General features: G+C 34.4%; 1 protein-coding gene and 1 long non-coding RNA gene across 7 annotated transcripts in view; one reads left to right on the forward strand and one right to left on the reverse strand.

The window, feature by feature from the left end:
- Positions 1–10,681, forward strand: part of LOC106662221 (E3 ubiquitin-protein ligase HECW2) — a 120,894-nt gene extending 110,213 nt beyond the window's left edge. For all 6 annotated transcript variants that reach the window (XM_014386115.2, XM_014386116.2, XM_014386117.2 and 3 more), the window contains 7 exons: positions 8,855–9,061; positions 9,129–9,395; positions 9,453–9,551; positions 9,631–9,826; positions 9,907–10,105; positions 10,166–10,364; positions 10,437–10,681. In XM_014386115.2, the coding sequence (XP_014241601.1) occupies positions 8,855–9,061; positions 9,129–9,395; positions 9,453–9,551; positions 9,631–9,826; positions 9,907–10,105; positions 10,166–10,364; positions 10,437–10,548 (1,279 nt within the window). In that variant the 3' untranslated portion in view covers positions 10,549–10,681. The remainder of the gene's footprint in view (positions 1–8,854; positions 9,062–9,128; positions 9,396–9,452; positions 9,552–9,630; positions 9,827–9,906; positions 10,106–10,165; positions 10,365–10,436) is intronic.
- Positions 10,682–12,655: 1,974 nt separating this feature from the next.
- LOC112126543 lies at positions 12,656–17,182 on the reverse strand. Its single transcript, XR_002910034.1, has 2 exons — positions 17,065–17,182; positions 12,656–13,145 (listed from the first exon to the last, which is right to left on the reverse strand). It is a non-coding gene; the product is annotated as an uncharacterized LOC112126543 (long non-coding RNA).
- Positions 17,183–19,024: the final 1,842 nt, after the last annotated feature.

Raw genomic sequence — 19,024 nt, forward strand, 5'->3', positions numbered from 1 at the left:
ACATTTTTTGTAATAAATTCCTTGTATATTCTTGATCTTGCCTGAAAACAAATTAGTAGAGAATTAGGATTTACTATTTTTTCGACCCATTTTTTTTTCTTTTTTGGATCTAAAACGCTTATGCACAATAATTAACATTTTTTGTAATAAATTCTTTGTATATTCTTGATTGTGCTTGAAGACAAAGTTAGTAGTGAATTAGGACATCGCTTTTTTTGCTCATTTTTTATCTTTTTTGGATCTGAAACGCTTATGCACAATAAATGACATGATTTGTGGCCAATTTTCCACATCTCGAATGTACATAATTATCCAGGAGCTCACTTATTTAATTGATCTTAACTCTTTAAAAAACAACTTTATAATTTATCTCTTCTATAAACGAATAATCAGTATAACGAACTTCTTTTTTTGTTTTTGTTTTTCGGAAAGGAGCATATTTTTTAATTAATTGCTTATTCGTGACTCGGGATGCTGGTGGGTATACAAATGCGAGCACACCTGTTGAAAATTTTCACAAGGAAGATTCCTGCATATCTTAATCATCATTGCAATTCTCGAAACCCTGTACAATTACACGCTGACTTTTTCCCCCTTTTGCCTTGGTATATCGCGAGTTTAATGAACCTATCGACGCGATTATTGTATTTCTTTTTGTGTTTTTTAGCCGCTTAGTTTTGAGAGCCTTTTTCCCTTATCGCTACCGGTTCAGTACGTTCCAAGCAGCCCGGTCCCTCGTTCCGCGTCTCCCAATGATGCTCATGCAGACGGCGTTTCCCGTGTAAGTCTTCGTTCATTTTACCTCCTACTTATTGACCTGACGCTAACTTAAAAGTAAGATATTGATCTTATTTTGTGATAATTAAACAAAACTACTTTTTTGACATTCCCTTAACAATATAAAGGCACAAAAGCTCGAACATTTTTTGACTAATCAAGCCACTACATTATTTTGCTCCTTTTAATTTAATATTTAATCTTTTTAATAGAATTAAGCTTAAACTTTCGTTTCTATTGATTACTTTTTTTGAATGTTTGTTTTAATTTTGGAAAACTGTTAGGGCATTCACCTGATATTTTATCACTGGCCCCTCATGGTTATTTTTGACAGAACTAACTCTTTACTGCCCATAATAAAAATAAAAATAATGCGCTTTATAATTTTCGTCCGTACTTTATGTTGAGGTCTTTAAAAACTCAAAGAAAGAAAAACAAAACAATTTTATTGCTTATTATGTCTATTATGTTATTGCTTTTGCAAGAAGAAGGTAAGAAAGTAAGCTTAAGTTTTGTGAGGGTGAGGCTATTCTGTTATTGCTTTTGCAAAATAGCCTCATCCTCACAAAACTTAAGCTTATTTTAAAAATGATTTAACGAACGTTTAACTCACAAATAGCACTTAATTGGAGGGATGATCTTGACCGTTTTCTGTTTAGGTTTGTCTTTGTTTGTGTTTTTTGGAGCACCACTTTAGCCCTTCTAGGGCTTTTAAGGCATATTCTTGTTTGCCTGTCTTTTTCCAATTTTTTTTTTCAAAAACAACCGGAAGACAACCAGCTATTTTCACTGTAGTAGGGCTCTTTTCTTACCCTTGAAAAATAACCGTGACACATGAACGAACCTTTATTTATTTATTTTTAAGTTTTATTAATAAATGTTCATTCATAAATAGACCTTGTATATGACTTAAAAGACTTTTATGACGTAAACAAATAAAAACTTTATTCCTTTATAAAATGTTAAAAGTCAATTATACAATTGTATGCATTTTATATTTACTAAAAAAATTTACATTTCTCCAAAGGTTTTTCATTAGGAAGTGTTCATCAACACCTGACTTTGTACCGTTGGTCGCTTTTTAAACTATAAAAATAAATAATAAACCTGCGATTAAGCTATTCGCTTATCTTTAAAAAATGACCCTGACTTAGTGAAACTTTTTCAAGTACGTTTCCTTTGTTTTGTAATTAATTGAAATAGTTCAATTTTTTGCTGAGCTCATTTTTTTCTTACAAGGTTGTTTCTTTGGATTTTGGATTACCACTGGGTTAATTTGGTCTTTCAGGAAGTAATAAAAAAAGGATCGTTTTTGACCAAAATAGCCTTTAGCCTGTGTAAAAATTAGCTCCGACTTTTAGGGAGTTAAGGCTGATTATAAAAAGACTCGATGTATTCTCGTCCGACAAGTTGATTTTGAACCACAACTTAGGCCTTCGATTTTTGTTTGCTAAATATTTATATATTTGTGTCTGTAGGTTGGTAATTTATTTATTTTCTCTTTATTTTTCATACGATAAACTGATTAGCTGCAGTTTTCCTTTTGAAAACTTTCATTACCTTTTTTTACGCTGCTTAATTAATATTAGCTCATCTCGGTACATATATGAAGAATTTAGCTTATGACATCTACTTCCGGGTTTGGCAGTCCGGAGTTAGACGTCGATCATATCCGTCCGTCACCGAAGCTCCAGGGACTGTGAGAACACCTAGGTCATTTAAGCCCCTGCGCATCATCTTTTGAAGCTAGTCACTCATCCATACATACTATGCTACTTATTCACTCGAGTAAGATGGTAGGCTGAATTGAACTCGATATTTATTCATCATTCATTAAAGTACTAACTAATCTATTTGAGCATGTGGTTCTCAATATTGCACCTCTCGCACACAATAAATACATTTAATCGTAATTTACACAAAAGAACCATCCCTAGACAGGGAGCCCAAATACAGGCTGGTGTGCTCAAACATAGTTCTCATATCTGGTGGCATTCCTGCACGCTCCCTATATGGAACCAAGGAATGACACTTCGATTAAGTGAGACATGGGAAAGTGTCTGTGTGTCAACTTCTCATGGCCTTTTCTTAATCGGGTTAGGATCTCTTCTACGATTCAGATCCTCCGAGGGCCACACATCAACCGTGCTCTTAATACGTAGTTGCTTAGATTGTCCATTGTCCACACTATTTACATCTTATCATAGCGTTTTTTTTATATATATTTTAATATGGAATTGTTCAATTAAAAATCCACTTTCCAAGAATAAATAACGTAAATTTCAAAACTGGCGTCGAATATCATTTCATTATCATCTGATCTGTTCCCACTCGTTTTTTTGCAGAAGGCGTTTCGGCATTTCTTCAGCGGATGTCTGTCGTGTTAGAATGGGGTTAGGTTTAAACAACAGGAATTTAAAAAATTAATTTATTATTATTTGAATAAGCAGTCAGATGCATCAATTCAATTCTCACCTTGCCTATTCAGCAGGCAAGATTGCAATTTGGAATGCCAACGATAAAGAAAATATCAAGATTTGTAATTAATAGATTGTTTGAAATATGCTGAACCGGCATTAGGTCACTTATTGGTCAGTAAGTAAAGACAAACCCGCGAGACAAGGCGGGCCCAATGCCGGTTCAGCACGCGTACCCCGACTCGCAGACCACCATGCAGCATCAACTCTTGTTTGAGATTGGTTTAAATGTTGTTTATTTTTATCCCAAATGAGCCTAGGATAGATTTACTGATTTTTTTGTCTAGCTAGTTTGTGTCATAATGACTGGATTTATTCCTATTCAGTAATATGCTTATCCATTATTTAAACTTAATGCGCTTAAATCAAGCAGTCCAAGCCCCATGAAATGAAAGACGTTTCGAACTGGAAACAAAAGACATCGGAGCTTCCGTTCAGCACAAGGACAGACTCGATATAGAATTACCGAATGGTCTCCCTTTACCATTCTGTCACATGGGGGCACAGGATAGAACTTTCACCTTCAAAATATTGGCCGAGGAAAAAACGCCAGAGCTGTAGACGGTGGTCCTAAATATTCGAAATTGATATCCTGATTTTTTACCCCTGACGGATTGAGTGAAACCTTTTGCTTTTCGCCACGCCCTTTCTCAGGACTTTCTTGCCTGGAATTCAACCCCCTAAAAAATATCTGTATATGTTTTTTTAAAGAAACAAATGGTTATTTAATATTATCGTTCAATCATATTAAAAAAATCCCATCATCGAAATAATTTGTATGCCATAGAATCATAAAAATTGTAAAAGTGTTTCACCTTTCACCAGCAGGAGGCAAATTCCATTCCATTGATGTTTATTGAAGTATATCAAGCACAAATGAATGAACCGGATCGGGCACTTTCTGTACAAGCCCAAAACATGAGTAATCAAACTCATTAGGGCAGTACAATTCGGTCTTTCAAGCAGAAATACATGCCATCAATACTTGTGCTCTGGAAAATCTGGCAAAAATGGCAAAAAAATCCTCATAAGATCTGATAGCCATTAAAGCATTAGCATGTAAAAGAATCACATCAAAATTAGTCAGTAAACAGGAACTAAGGAAACACAACAGCCTTATGATATCTTGAGTGCCAGGGCACAGAGGAATTTTGGGTAACGAGAAAGCAGACAGACTGGCCAGAGGAGGATCTGCAAGATCGTACATAGACCCCGAACTTGGGATAACAAAAACAAATATAGAATCCTCCATCCCAGAATGGATCCAAACCAAAGGAGAATTGGATAAATTTTAACGGTGCTACTCGCAGTAAACTTATGATGAAACAACCCTCACCAAGACTGGCAAACTGCTGCAATTAGACATGGCTAGGCTCAGAGGAGTGGTAGGCCTACTAACCGGTCAGTGGCAACTGAGAAAACATCTACACAACACGGGCATATGCAACGATGATCCCATCTGCAGATTATGTAACGAGGAGGAGGAACCAGCCACCCATATCATCTTCGAATGCGAAGCAACAGCTCAATGGAGATTTAACCTACATACGAAAAATCTTAGGGAATCAAATTGTAGCAGCGACAGTCAGTGACCCAATACCTGTAAGAAGAAGGATTAAGTCTATTGCACTAAACTAAGGTACTAGGAAGGTACAATAAACCAGAAGGTTGCAGTGCCTGGGGAGGAGCACAAACCCCGCTTCCTTGTATCCTTATCACCATACCATACCATCTCAAGCATCTCTACTGTGCCCGAAACATAACTTACAAAATCCTTTGTAGAACGAAAAAAATCATATAAAAGATAAACATCTTCCAAGAGAATCTATGCATTTACTAAATATTTGAACCATATTTCACATGCTATTTTGTAAACGTTGTTAGAGGATTGTAAATTTACTAGCATAAAAACGTAAGACTTTGATATTGTCTTACTGTACGCAATATTCCATTAAATATATAAAACTATTTTGAACGATGTGTTTTAACAGAAAACTTCTAATTTTCAAAGGAGTGTAAGAACAAAACTGTTCGGATTAATACAATAGCAGTGACTTCAGGCTGCAAAATGTTTACAGCCTTTTTGGGTGTCGGTTGTTATCTTTTTTGCCGCTCAGCTATAATTTTTATATATTTCGGTTCTGCTAAACAGACGGAAAAAATCGTCAAGAAAGGAAATCTGTTACATTTGGGAGAATAATTCAAACAAGATTCACGCCCTCGCGAGTACTAGCTAATCCTTTGGCCGAGTGAATCAATTTTAAACGGCTCTCTTATTCCATTAAACCCTTCCATATCATCAAACCGGTCGATTAAGAACGTGAAGAAATCTATCCAATTTAAACATCTTTCAAATCGATAGTGCATGACAGTCTGCCATTGAGCCACGGGATCATCCCTGGAGGTAAATTAATTGGCAGAACTGTGGCAAATTATGCGGTTTTATTTTTATGAAAACCTGGGAGCTCGGGGGGTTTCGAGACTACGTTCAGACGTGACAGACGGATTTCTAATTTGAAATATGAAATGGGAAGTTTTATGGGTAATTCTTTCGTTTTTTCCTTTAGTACTTAATTTTTTTTTAAGTACCCTTCGAAATGAAATCTGTATTTTTTTTTAAATAATGATTGATTTATTTTTATGTATTGGTTAACTCTTCATTTCAGTTTCAGTTTTTTCAAATTTCTTCATGTTATTCACTGGTGATGAACATGAAATTTGGCCGTTAGAGACCATTTCGGTCTGCCTGTTCTTGCTGGGTTGGTCTGTCAGACGCGTTTTGCCATCTTCAGTGTGTCCGTCCTGACCAACCCAGCAAGATAGACAGACCAAAATGATTGGGAGTAACCGATTTTTTTCTGGTCGGTGTTTGTTTACTAATATCTAAACAATACTACCAGTTTTTTTTTTCAAATCAATATTTTTTTGCAAGTGCAACCCATTTAAAAAATCCGGAAGTGCGTTAATTAGTAGGGTTTTTTCTATTACGAACTTTTTTCAAAATCTATTAATATGAACTTTTTCTGGCTCTCTCTACCTCCCTTTCACTCTCCATTCCTCCCTTTCTTTTTACTCTATTCCTCCCTTTCTTCTTATTCTATTTCTTTCTTTCTCTTCTCTTTTGCTGTTTTTTTCCTCACTCCCCCCTTCTCTCTTTATCTATATCTTTCTCCTCCTCATTCACTCTCTTTCTTCTCCCCCTTTCTTTCTTCCTATCTCTGTTTTTCTCTTTACTCTCACTCTAATTTTCTCTTGCACTCTCTCTCTTTCTCTTTTCTCCCCTTTCACTCTCTGTTCCCCCCCCCTCTCTCTCTCTTTTTCTCTCTCCTTATCTGCAAATTTTCCTCTTTTTCTCTTTATCTACCTTTCTTTCTCTCTTTTTATCTCACTCTCTCTCTCTTTCTCCCCTTTCACTCTCTGTTCCCCCCCTCTCTCTCTCTATTTTCCTCTCTTTTTCTCTTTATCTACCTTTCTTTCTCTCTCTTTTTATCTCTCTTTCTCTTTTTCTCCCCTTTCACTCTCTGTTCCCCCCTCTCTCTCTATTTTTCTCTCTCCTTATCTGCAAATTTTCCTCTCTTTTTCTCTTTATCTACCTTTCTTTCTCTCTCTTTTTATCTCTTTCTCTTTTTCTCCCCTTTCACTCTCTGTTCCCCCTCTCACTCTCTCTCTCTCTCTCTATTTTTCTCTCTCCTTATCTGCAAATTTTCCTCTCTTTTTCTCTTTATCTACCTTTCTCTCCCCCCCCCCTCTCTCTCTCTCTCTCTCTCTCTCTCTCTCTCTCTTTCTTCACTCGCTGAAAAATTCAATGTGGACCTTTTAGAAAACACGTCAAAAAACTCAACATTTATTTGTTTAGATGGTGTCACCAAATGAATTCAATGTTTTCCTTTTCTTTCTGTCCGCAATGATTCAATGTTGTTTTCCAATTGTCAAGCAGAATTGAAACTGCTCTAACAAAAAATATACGTATATACGCGGGATGCTGTTGCTATTACAAACAGGATTCAGTGTTGGTTTTTTCCTTCTCACAAAAAGAATCCAATGTGGTATGTTTTCAGTCGAAAAAACCCAGCCAGACATTATTTTATCGTTTTACGATTTACATATTAATTATACAGAAGAAATTGTTTTCTGCCAAAAATGCCAAGTGTCATTTCAGTCAGATGTCAATTAACATAATCTAACAAATTATAATTTCAGTACTGACTTCCCATCTCAAACCAATAGCTGCCGTGTTTATATTTTAAATATAAATAAATCTGTTTATCACGTTGTATTTTGGGTCAATTTATAAAAAAGTCGATAGATAACTTTAGTTTGTGTTTCTTTTCGCTCTAAGCAACGTCTACTGTTTTTCGACGCCGTGACTCACTTTCCTCTCCCATGAGAGAATTATCCTCCCGGGTTTCTCGACACACGCGGCCTCGGGGAATCTGAGTCGGGAGATTTTTCCCATCCAGACAGCCTCCGACCAACAACCTGCTGACGTCCCCGCGTTTGATGCTGACCAAATCTGCGATTCTAGGACCGGGGACAACAAGAAGCCACAACGGGCGCCTGCTAAGCCAAACTTTCATGAATCGCAAAAGTTAATTGAAGTGATTGTTTTAATTCCATGTAGATTTGGCGGTTTAAATAATTCGTTCAGAAGAAAAGACTAAAATAAATAAAAAAAGAAAATCTTTGGGGGAAAACACATCGAATTTCATTTGGCCGAAACCTAATATGCACCATTTTAATTTTCTTCGGCCAAATTTGTTTTTCAAGGTTTAGAATGCATTATAAATATTTTAAAGATAAATTTAAAACTTTATACATTTTTAGAATATTAAACAGTGAATCTCATTACCTTATTTTTTTAAGGTAACGCAAACCAGGAACTCCCTCATCTTTGAACGATGGGGGCTTTTATTTTTCCTTCCGACCTTCGTTTTCATTGAAATTACCACTATATCCTTCTCCGAGTGACCTCAGAAATGAGTCGTCCCTATCTTGAGTGGATGAGGACTTGACAGACTCGAGTGGTCGGCAATTAGAAACTTTGAGAAAACGATATCTTTATTTTTGGGTCAATACCCTTTTTGACTTATACGCGGGATTGATATTCCATAACTCCTACATGTCACGATTTTTCTTTTTTTTTAATAAAGGCAATGACCACCGTCTAATTGTTTACGAAACACAATGACATAACAAGAAATGCCCTTTCCCACGGCTCTCTTTGTCAACTATTTACTAGTGTCAAATTGTCGTGATTCGCTTTTTAATCCCATGGAAAAACAAAGAAAATCGGCCACCAGTGGTCAGTTTTGACATTGCCTGTTGAAACAATAATCTATCGTTTTGGCGGTTTTTAATAAAAGCATTTATGGTACTTGACCAAAGATGTATTCAATAAACCATTTAATTCTTTTACTTCTTATGTTGTCCCAAACCTTGTGTAATTTATATTTAGAAGCATTTTCAAAATTTTATGACAAAAAACGAGTCCATATATCCTACAAGGGGTGGTCAATTTGTGCTTTAATATCACGTTTATTTTAAATTGATTTATTTAGAAAAAAAATTTGTATCTTATTTTTTCTTTTATTAATTTACAGCCTCTTCGAAAATGAGATTATGTCGTACGTCCCCGCTGGGGTCTCCTCTCCCAGGGCGTCGCCACAACTATCGCCACAAGCATCACCTGGACTTTCAAGAGCCACGAGGGCACCTGCGCCTTACAGGCGGGACTTTGAAGCCAAGTTGAGGAACTTTTATCGTAAACTGGAGTCGAAGGGTTACGGCCAAGGACCTGGGAAACTCAAGTAAGGGAGCTCACAACTTTTTCATTCGCCCATTACAAACGCACCCTACATAAATGTAAATTTTTAGGCTGCATATACGAAGGGAACACCTGCTTGAAGACGCTTTCAACAAGATTATGTCCGCTTCGAAAAAAGACCTCCAGAAGTGCAAGCTGTATGTTCAGTTCGACCACGAGGAAGGATTGGACTACGGCGGCCCCTCGAGGGAGTTCTTTTTCCTATTGTCCCGTGAACTTTTCAATCCTTACTATGGCCTATTTGAATACTCGGCCAATGACACATATACAGTCCAAGTTTCGCCAATGTCCGCTTTTGTCGACAACCAGCATGAATGGTAAGTAAAAGTGTTGGTGTTCTTTTAGATGATATTCATTTTGATTATTTTTTGCAGGTTCAGGTTTAGTGGACGAGTCCTTGGATTAGCTTTAGTCCACCAATATCTTCTTGATGCTTTTTTTACAAGACCCTTTTATAAAGCACTTCTTAGACTGTAAGTACTGACAATTTTATTATCTAAATATTAACTATTTCAATAAAATTTGTAATAATTGTGTATTGGTTTATTTTAGACCTGTATCCCTGAGCGATCTGGAATCGTTAGATCAAGAATTCCACCAGTCCTTACTCTGGGTTAAAGAGCATGATATATCAAGCCAAGTTTTAGACCTTACATTTGCCGTTACCGAAGAAGTTTTTGGTCAAGCTGTTGAAAGAGAGTTAAAGCCTGGTGGAAGGAACATATCAGTTACCGAAAAAAATAAAAAGGTACATTATTAAAAAAACCCACCTTTTAAAAATTTAATATGAGCAGTTTTTAATATTTATTTTTTTCTATAATTTTAAAGGAATATATAGAAAAAGTAGTGAGGTGGAGGTTAGAAAGAGGAGTTAGCGAACAGACAGAATCTCTTGTGAGAGGTTTTTACGAAGTAGTCGAATCTAGATTGGTATCAGTTTTTGACGCGAGAGAATTAGAACTTGTGATAGCAGGTACGGCTGAAATTGATCTCACTGACTGGAGGCTCAATACAGAGTACAGATCAGGTAAGTCAGCCAAAACTAAACGTGTATATGAACATTTAATTGATTTTACTTGTCTAATAGGCTACCACGATTCTCATCCTGTTATTACCTGGTTTTGGACTGCGATGGAGAGATTTACCAATGAGCAAAGGTTGAGGCTTCTTCAGTTTGTCACCGGGACATCAAGCGTTCCCTACGAAGGCTTTTCGGCTCTCAGAGGTTCCACAGGGCCGAGAAAGTTCTGTGTTGAAAAATGGGGTAAACCAAACAGCTTACCAAGGTAAGAATTGTCACATTTGGAAGTTTTGTTCTTGAATTTTGATCGATAAATTACACGTTTATTTTATTTCAGAGCTCACACTTGCTTCAACAGATTGGATCTTCCTCCATATCCCACGCCGGAAATACTCTACGAAAAATTGCTTCTTGCTGTGGAGGAAACAAATACATTCGGAATAGAATAATTTTCAACGTACCTTGGTTGTGACTACAGTCACTACTCAGGAAGAGAAACCCTCTCGCCTGAGACGGACGACTATGCCTTAATTACCAGGTCCCTCCTTTGAAATTAAAATGATTTTTTTTCCCAAAATCTAAGGTTGTCGATGCTTTGAAAGGAAAAATTCGTCCAATTTTTAAATATTTTGACTCATTTTAAAAGGCAGATCTTAGATTTGCATTATACAAATGGCAATTCTAAGTCCCCGATTTATTTGTGATAACGCCTCTCTCTTCTCGACCGAACTCCTTTTATTTAAACAAAATCCTTACTATATTCTAAAATATGCGCCACAAAGCTTCAATTGCTCATGCAATAATAAATTTTGATTTTTTTTCTCTGAATTCTCACACAAGGCGCATTCTGATTTAGCCATATTTAAAATGGTGGAGAGACTGAGAGAGTTTTATACCAAAATTATTAGTAAGTAAAAATAAAAACAAAAAAATGTTATAAATACATATTTCAAGTTAAGTAGTTTTAAGAGCACCTCCTCATGAGAAGGAAATTAATTTTTGTTTTCATACACCAAAAGGAGGTTGTTATAAAAGTACCAATATTGATTAAATATTTAAAAAAAGCCACTTTTGGACTAGGGCTCATTTTTTATATATTATAGAAATTATCATAAAAAAGATAATCTTTTTTTGGTTTACTTTTGTTTTTGCTAAAATATTGCATTTTGTTTATTATTCCTTCTTATTACGATTAACCAAAAATTCGTCATTGTTAGCTGTAAGCTTGCTAAAAAGCTTTCGAACGCATAATATAATACTGCATTGAATATGCAAAAATATAATTATCTAGCTTTTTTTATATGTTAAATATGTCTAAAGATAAAGTAAAGAAACAAGAAAATCTGCATCTTTGACACAATTTATTCAGTTTTGTTGAATAATTTAACTATTAGAAGAAAAAAACCTTCAACTATATTCAATGTCACGATCATAATATTAGATAGTTTATGTTAAAAATATAATTTTAAAATTATATTGTCCTTCTCTAAAATATCTTTCAAGTAAGCAAAAAATATATATTTAAAATTGAACAAATTAAATGTAACATTGCTCAATTAGTGCTTAGAATTGTGTCAAAGATATATTTTTTAGACTTGAATTAACTATTATTAATGGAATGCAATATTGACAAAAGAAATATTTCCCTTTGTTATTGTATAGTATAAAAACACATCATATAAATGTTTTTTTTAAATTCTAGTCAGTAATTTTTTAAGTCGTTATTTATTTTTATTTTGTAAATAATTTATGAAGCTTTGACGAGATTTATTATGTGCATGTTTTTGTTTCATTGTACATTATTATTATTCATTGGAAAAATTAATATAATAAACATATTATCAATAAAAAATAAAGAGGTATGTTTCAAGGGCTTTGCTGTGCCCCACCTTCCGAGCTATCAGCAAACAAATTCATCGTTGTGTTTGCAAATCAAATTTTTTGGATGTGCCTTAAGAAGGCACAGTCCGAACTGGCGCGAGTCGCTGATCTTCTAGCACGATCTTCTTTGAATTTATTAAATGTTTACAAAAATATAAATTTGAAACAATTTTAATATTTATGTAGAGAAATTATTTACGTATTGTATAATACAATTAAAATTTGTCTGTGTATTTATTATTACATAAAGTTTATTTTTTAAATATTTCTTTTAAACGTTTAAATTTTGTTTTTACATGTTCTTTGTATTGTTTCCACTTGTGATTCACAGAAGTTGTATTCTTCTTTTTTGTAGATTTATATTATTTCTTTATATTTGTTTTTGTGATATTAAAGAATTTTATGGCATATTCTTGTTGCTTATTAATAATTAATTAAATAATAACTGTAGGAATACAAAATTTAAACACCATGTGGGGGGGTATGGGTAGCCACAATGGTCTAGACCAGTGGTTCCCAAACTTTTTTGAACGTCAAAAATTGCCCATGGACACCCCCCCCCCCAAGTGAAAAAGCCACAACACAGCACTCATCATTTTAAGGTAAGGACCTGGGTCAAACCCATCTTAAGGAGAGTTAAAGGTTAAAATACCCTTAATATAAAAAATAAATAAAAATTTGTTAAGACATTTATTTGACGAAGGTCATACAGTTAAATAAAATTGTATTTTCATTTACAATCCATCTGATAAGGTTTGACTTGCATCTTTTTAGTATTTATTTTACAGCACCATCTCCATTATTTAGGTCTATTAGGACTCACACTGGTGAGAAACGGCCAACATTCCAATGAGTATCACACCAGCGTAAGTCCGAACAAACCGTATTACCCCAACTTATTTATAAAACACTTTTTATCCAACAGTAAATATAAAATTCAGATAGAATTATTTAAAAAAAAAATTAAAGGCTAAAAAAAGTTACAGGAATAATATACAAAAACAAACAAACAAAATTCGGTTTCAAACTCATTGTGCGTCTGGAAAGATGATGATGATGAATAGTAAATGATTGGAGTCATACACCAGTGAGAATCCCTGTGCAACAGAAGGCCCCTCATCGGTGTGTGACTTCAAACATATCAAAGATGAATTCCATCACAAACCTGAAATTATTCTTTACCTTTAATAATATGTTTACATTAATTATACTTTTTAACTAAGGTCTTGGTTCAGATAAAAAAAGCTAGTGTCACAAGCGAGATTCGAACTCATGACCTTCAGCTAAATACCTGCTCTAACCAATTGAGCTATCGTGACTTCATTACACTTGTAAAGCAAACAATTTAAAAAAATATAATACCAATAATGCAATTTAACACGGCATAAACACATTTCTTTCTTCATTCATAAAATAGTTCTTTATACCTTTCCTAGCCATACAGTTTCTAATAAATGTGGAACAGTTCATTAAATATGTTGTATTATTTTCACAGTGTGGGATATTAATTGTGAGGAGTAAAACAACAAAATTAAAAGGATTGAGGCTTTGGAGGTAAGTGGCAGAGCAATCGTTAGAAAGTGCCAATTTCCCCATTTTGTAACAACCTACACTTTTTGACTGACAGGTCCGGTGGGTCACAGATTGGGACCAAACTTTTTTTTGGTGATTCTTCTCTCCAAAATATCAGACACATATGTATCTTCTACAAATAGACCCTGGAATTCACCAAAAAGTAAAATTTTGAAAAAAAGATAAATCAACAAAACACTGTTTTTTTTTTTTTGTTTTTTTTTTACATATTTTAACAAACATTCTATAAGCAAAGTAGGTCAGAAAATGGTCAAAACTTGGATTTGATCTCACTATTATGATTCTAGCATTATTAAACCCTTAGATACAAACTTTCACAGCAATCAGGGTAAATGAATTTTTTGACTGATAATTTTGATGACCTTCTGGCATCCTTGTGAAATCTCTAACATCATTTTTCTCAAAAGCTAGTGAACCGATTTCCATGGTAGAAAAGATGTTTTAAAGAAATTGTCAAGTGCATAACGGTATCAATTATTTGTATTAAAAAATACGAGGTCAATTTCTGACAAATAATTTTGCTATTTTGTGTACTTTCTTATAGAAACATTTTATATATTTGTAGGGCCGGATCTTGTATTATAAAAAAGAATATATACAACATAAACAAATTACTATTTCCAATGTACGAGAAGCTATAGTTTTATTGTACAACAATACTCATTCAACAAGGCAATATTCAGAGATTAAATTTAAAACCAAAAAAATCAAAATTAACTAAATGTAATTTGAAATATATATACCTTAAATTTCTCGCTATGACCCAAAAATGAAAATTTAATATATCCTTCTGCCAGTGCACTACTTTCAGGATTAACCCTTATCTCCTCCTCCTCCTCAAATGTATTTTGCGATGATCGTCCCCTCTCTCCCACACTACAGGTTACTATCTCAAGAACGATTATCATATATTTTAATGACACACGTCTTTAAAAAGCTACGTTCCTCTTATATTAAATGGTCCCTTTGACAATAAAATTACTTTAGCTGTTTTTTTCATAAGAATTAGCCGTTTCAATCAGATATTTCGATAATTTCTCAAAAATCAGACAAATTTTATGAGTCAAAAAATCGATAAATTTAAATTCAAACAAAAATATATGTATGGATCTCTAGAGGGCTAGAATGAAAATTTATATTCATTTCATGAAAAAAATCGACCTACTTTACTTGAAAAATATTTGTTTTTTAGAAATTATTTGGTTACTGATAGCCTTTGTTAGCTTTTATTATATTTTTATTGCAATCTACATAAAAAATGATTTAAAATGATATATTCACATAGTTGATTTGAGCAAGTAGAATGGCGTAATAAACATATTAAAAAATGGAAAATTTCAACTTTCAAATTTTTTTTGGGTGAAACCAGGACCGAGAAGTGTGGATACGTGTCCGATATTTTTGAGTGGAGAATCACCAAAAAAGGTACAGTCCAAATCCATATCAAACCATCCTGGTTGTCCCGTTTTTTTTTTTTTTTTCTTCTCTTCTGAACTTATCTAAATTACCATTTGGAAGACGAGTCCACAAGTTGCCTGGTAACTCTAAAACCACCTCCTCTGAAAGAGGCCAATATCATTTTTATTTTTTATTATTTTAAATAAATTTTATTTATTATAATAAATAAATATAAATTTGTTTTTTAGCCTTGATAAAAATAAAGCCATTATCACGTCAAAATAGCAACCCAGTATGAGAGACGATCAAGCTACAGGTGAATTGCTTTATTGCAGCATCAAGCATTTAAAAAATATATGTTTATCATGTTAAGCCCACTCCCCATACACCTACAATCAAATTGTGCAAACATACGTTGTACAACAGGCTGTTGTGTGTAGGCCCCCCATACACTATACGCATTTTTTGTAAACTCCAGTTGCTTTTGTCCTGGTTTTATGGTAACAAGGCATCTCGCAATGCAGCCTGTTTAGCTATAATAATTTCTATTGTGTCAGATGTTGGTGTTAAAAAAAGAAAAAGGAAGCAAAGAGTTAGCCACACAAATCTCCTCAAAGAACTTCAATTGAGTTCACCACTTGACTATAAAAATTATTTGCGAATGGACCCCATAATTTTTGGTGAATTACTAGAAATGGTATTTATACAAAAATTATTCAGAAATTGTGAGATGTGGTCTGGTGTTTTCATTTTCTTTATCGTGCCAACGTTTCGATCTTCAGTGAGCTCATCTTCAGGGCTTAAAGTTGAGAGTCTCACGAGTCAAACACGATCCACAAGAATGACACATCTACACAGAAAACAAACACTTTGAGCCCTGAAGACGATCTCAATAAAGATCGAAACGTTGGCACGATAAAGAAAATGTTTTTCTGAAACCTACATCACACCAGACCGCATCTCACAATTTCTGAATAATTATCGATTAACGGTCACTAATCACCACACATTTATACAAAAAGAAACACAATATTGAGACTGAAGACAGTTGTGCAACGCCACTCATTGTGCAATTAATTTCAAACAGTTTGAATTTCTGCAACTAGTTGCACAGCACCTCAAACAACACCATACAATTGTTAGCACAACAGCCTCAGTTGTGCAATTTGTTCGTAGGTGTATGGGGGGGGGGATTAAAACAAAGCTGAGCAGAAATTGACAGCAACAAGTGGCAAAAAAAATCAAAAAGAGGAAAAGAAGGCAAAAAGTATTTAAAAGGCAACTTCAACTATGTTCAACATGGGCTTAAATCAGACCATGTGCAGCCCGGCCAGAAAAATTAAACACCATCCAAAAGCGTGCCATTCTCACAAAGTGACCACCAGCCCGATCTCAGAAAGAAGCCCTATACGGGCAAGAACAGGGAAAAGCGCATCCAGTTAGCTAAAGGGAATTTAAGTAAGCCTGATGCATTTTGAGAGACTGTTATTTTCATCGATAAGAGCAAATTTAATATCTTAGGGCCCATAAAGATAATGTGGTGTAAGCCAAGGGAACTTGACGACAGGCACATGCGATACAGAAAGTGTCTTGGTATACACAAAGAAAATGCTTCGAAGCATGAGTCTTTCCTAGGTTCCGCTGTTATGCTTGGTACGTGTGCCCCGTGGAAAACAAGAGTACTGTTCTTGCTCAGTTTCTACGTATTGAATACTATTACATATATGGTTTTAGTTGTTGATTAAAGTTTACAGTTGCAAGACATTGTATTGTTAATCAATTTAGTATTATTTAAATTAAAAGGTTTATTTCTATTTCACTGATTATGCGTGTATATTTTTATTAGCCACGGGTCACAATGAAATATCAAAACATCATCAATCATGTTGAAACATGTCGACCACGTGGAAGAGATAAAATTCATTTTTTATATTATAATTCAACATAAGGCAACTTGTGTTTATGTCAGATATTTTTTTTTTTAAATCCCCATTCGAGATATATAGACAATATTTAAACAATTGATTATAAATGTATGATTAACAAGTGATAATTTATTTACAATAGAACAAAATAGTAAATAAATGAATCACCTTCAAGCGAACAGTTATCCTGGAAATATTGGGCCTCTTTCTCCCCTAAAATTCTTTCGTTAATTAATTAAAATATAAATGACTTAATAACTAATATGCTAATCGCACTAAAAGCTGAAAAACGTAGTAACTAGTAAGGAAAGTTTAGTAATTTTAGTACTGTAGAACGCCATCACCCCAAAAAGCGCTACATCCTGTATTGGTCTGATGTCATGAACCATCAATTTTGGTTAAATAATATGAAAAAATCCATTATTTTTAATGGTCTGATTGACCAAATTACTTTTTTCAATTAATTATTCTTTTTATGTACGATCTTAGTTGAAATGAAAAGATTAGTGTGCGGGAAGGTTGGGTTCGAATCCCGCCAGTGACACTACCTTTTTCATTTCAACCAAGACCTTACATAAAAAGAATAGTATGGAAAATTACAATTAATTAAGGTTTTTTTTAGTTGAGATAAAAAAGTCAATGGCATGAGTGGGATTCGAACCCACGATCTTCGGCTTGATATGCCGCTGCTCTACCACTTGAGCTATCGTGACCTCGATCCACTCAGAAACTAACTTCCCATCTCAGCCCCACCTTTTGAATTTTCTCTCCTTTTTACCATTTTTCAAATGTTGTGTAATTGGATTGGATTCTCGACGAGAAATGAAATGGCCACGGAGAGCTTTAGTGAAGTGTACTTCATTTTAAATCATTAAATTCACTAATTTCGTGGTCCGCTTGACCAATTAATATATTACAATTAATTAAGGTTTTTTTAGTTGAGATAAAAAGTCATTGGCACGAGCGGGATTCGAACCCACGATCTTCAATTCAAAAGGTGGGGTTGAGATGGGAAGTTGGTGTCCGAGTGGATCGAGGTCACGATAGCTCAAGTGGTAGAGCAGCGGCATATCTAGCCGAAGATCGTGGGTTCAAATCCCGCTCGTACAATTGACTTTTTTATCTCAGCTAAAAAAAACCTTAATTAATTGTAATATATTAATTGGTCAAGCGGACCACAAAATTAGTGAATTTAATATTATATTTAATATGTATATTTTTTACAAAAGAAAACAAAGAATTTCATTTATGGAAAAATATCAAAAAGAATTATCAAAATTATGAAAATAATCGACATGGGGCGAACACATCAATTCACTGAAAAATTATGTTTACACAAATACACTGATGGACAAAATTAAAGCGCCACCCTGAAATTTAAATTTATTTAGTTTTATTCATTTTTTTTTGTTTTGTTCATAATATCGAGTAAAGAAAAAACTTCCTTTGAAAAGATTTCTGGTTAAATCCTGAGAAATTCTTTCCCATTCATCACGGTAGCTTTTTCCAACTCTTCTAGGGTGTTAGGACCTGGGATTTGCCGTTGTACTCATTGCTTTTATTGGTCCAAAATGTGTTTAATTGGGTTTCAAATCTGGACTTTGAGCTGGCCACACCAAGCACTCAATTCCAACCTCTTTCAGGTAGCCATCCACAATACATGCTCATGGTGCCTGACATTATCCTGCATTAGAAAAATTTTTCACCAATGCAGGGGGCCAAATAACACTATTGTGTTTTTTTATTGTCTTGTAAGTACCTCTGTTGGAGATATTCATCGCACAAAAACCAATTTGGTTTGATTCGGACCCTGACAATGTCATACTCACTCCAATGCCTGACTGGAGTCATTGAAAAAGGTTCAAGAATAAGAATAATATAAAATGAAATCAATGAAGGAAAAATATTAACTGAAAGTGATCTTTAGGCATAGAAGAATGGAAGGGTGCATAATACTACTTTTTGTGCCAAGGAAAAGCCACCCAAAGACATAATGATCCACCACGGAATGGCACCTGAGGAACCACACAGCATGGGGCACCTTTCTCCTTAGCATATCCAAATGAAATTATGCCCATCTGAAGATTTTAGGCCAACTTTCACCTAATTTATAAGAAAACTCGTCCCC

Source organism: Cimex lectularius, unplaced genomic scaffold (genome assembly GCF_000648675.2).
Source record: "Cimex lectularius strain Harlan isolate CLEC.00 unplaced genomic scaffold, Clec_2.1 scaffold3, whole genome shotgun sequence".
Classification (NCBI taxonomy): domain Eukaryota; kingdom Metazoa; phylum Arthropoda; class Insecta; order Hemiptera; family Cimicidae; genus Cimex; species Cimex lectularius.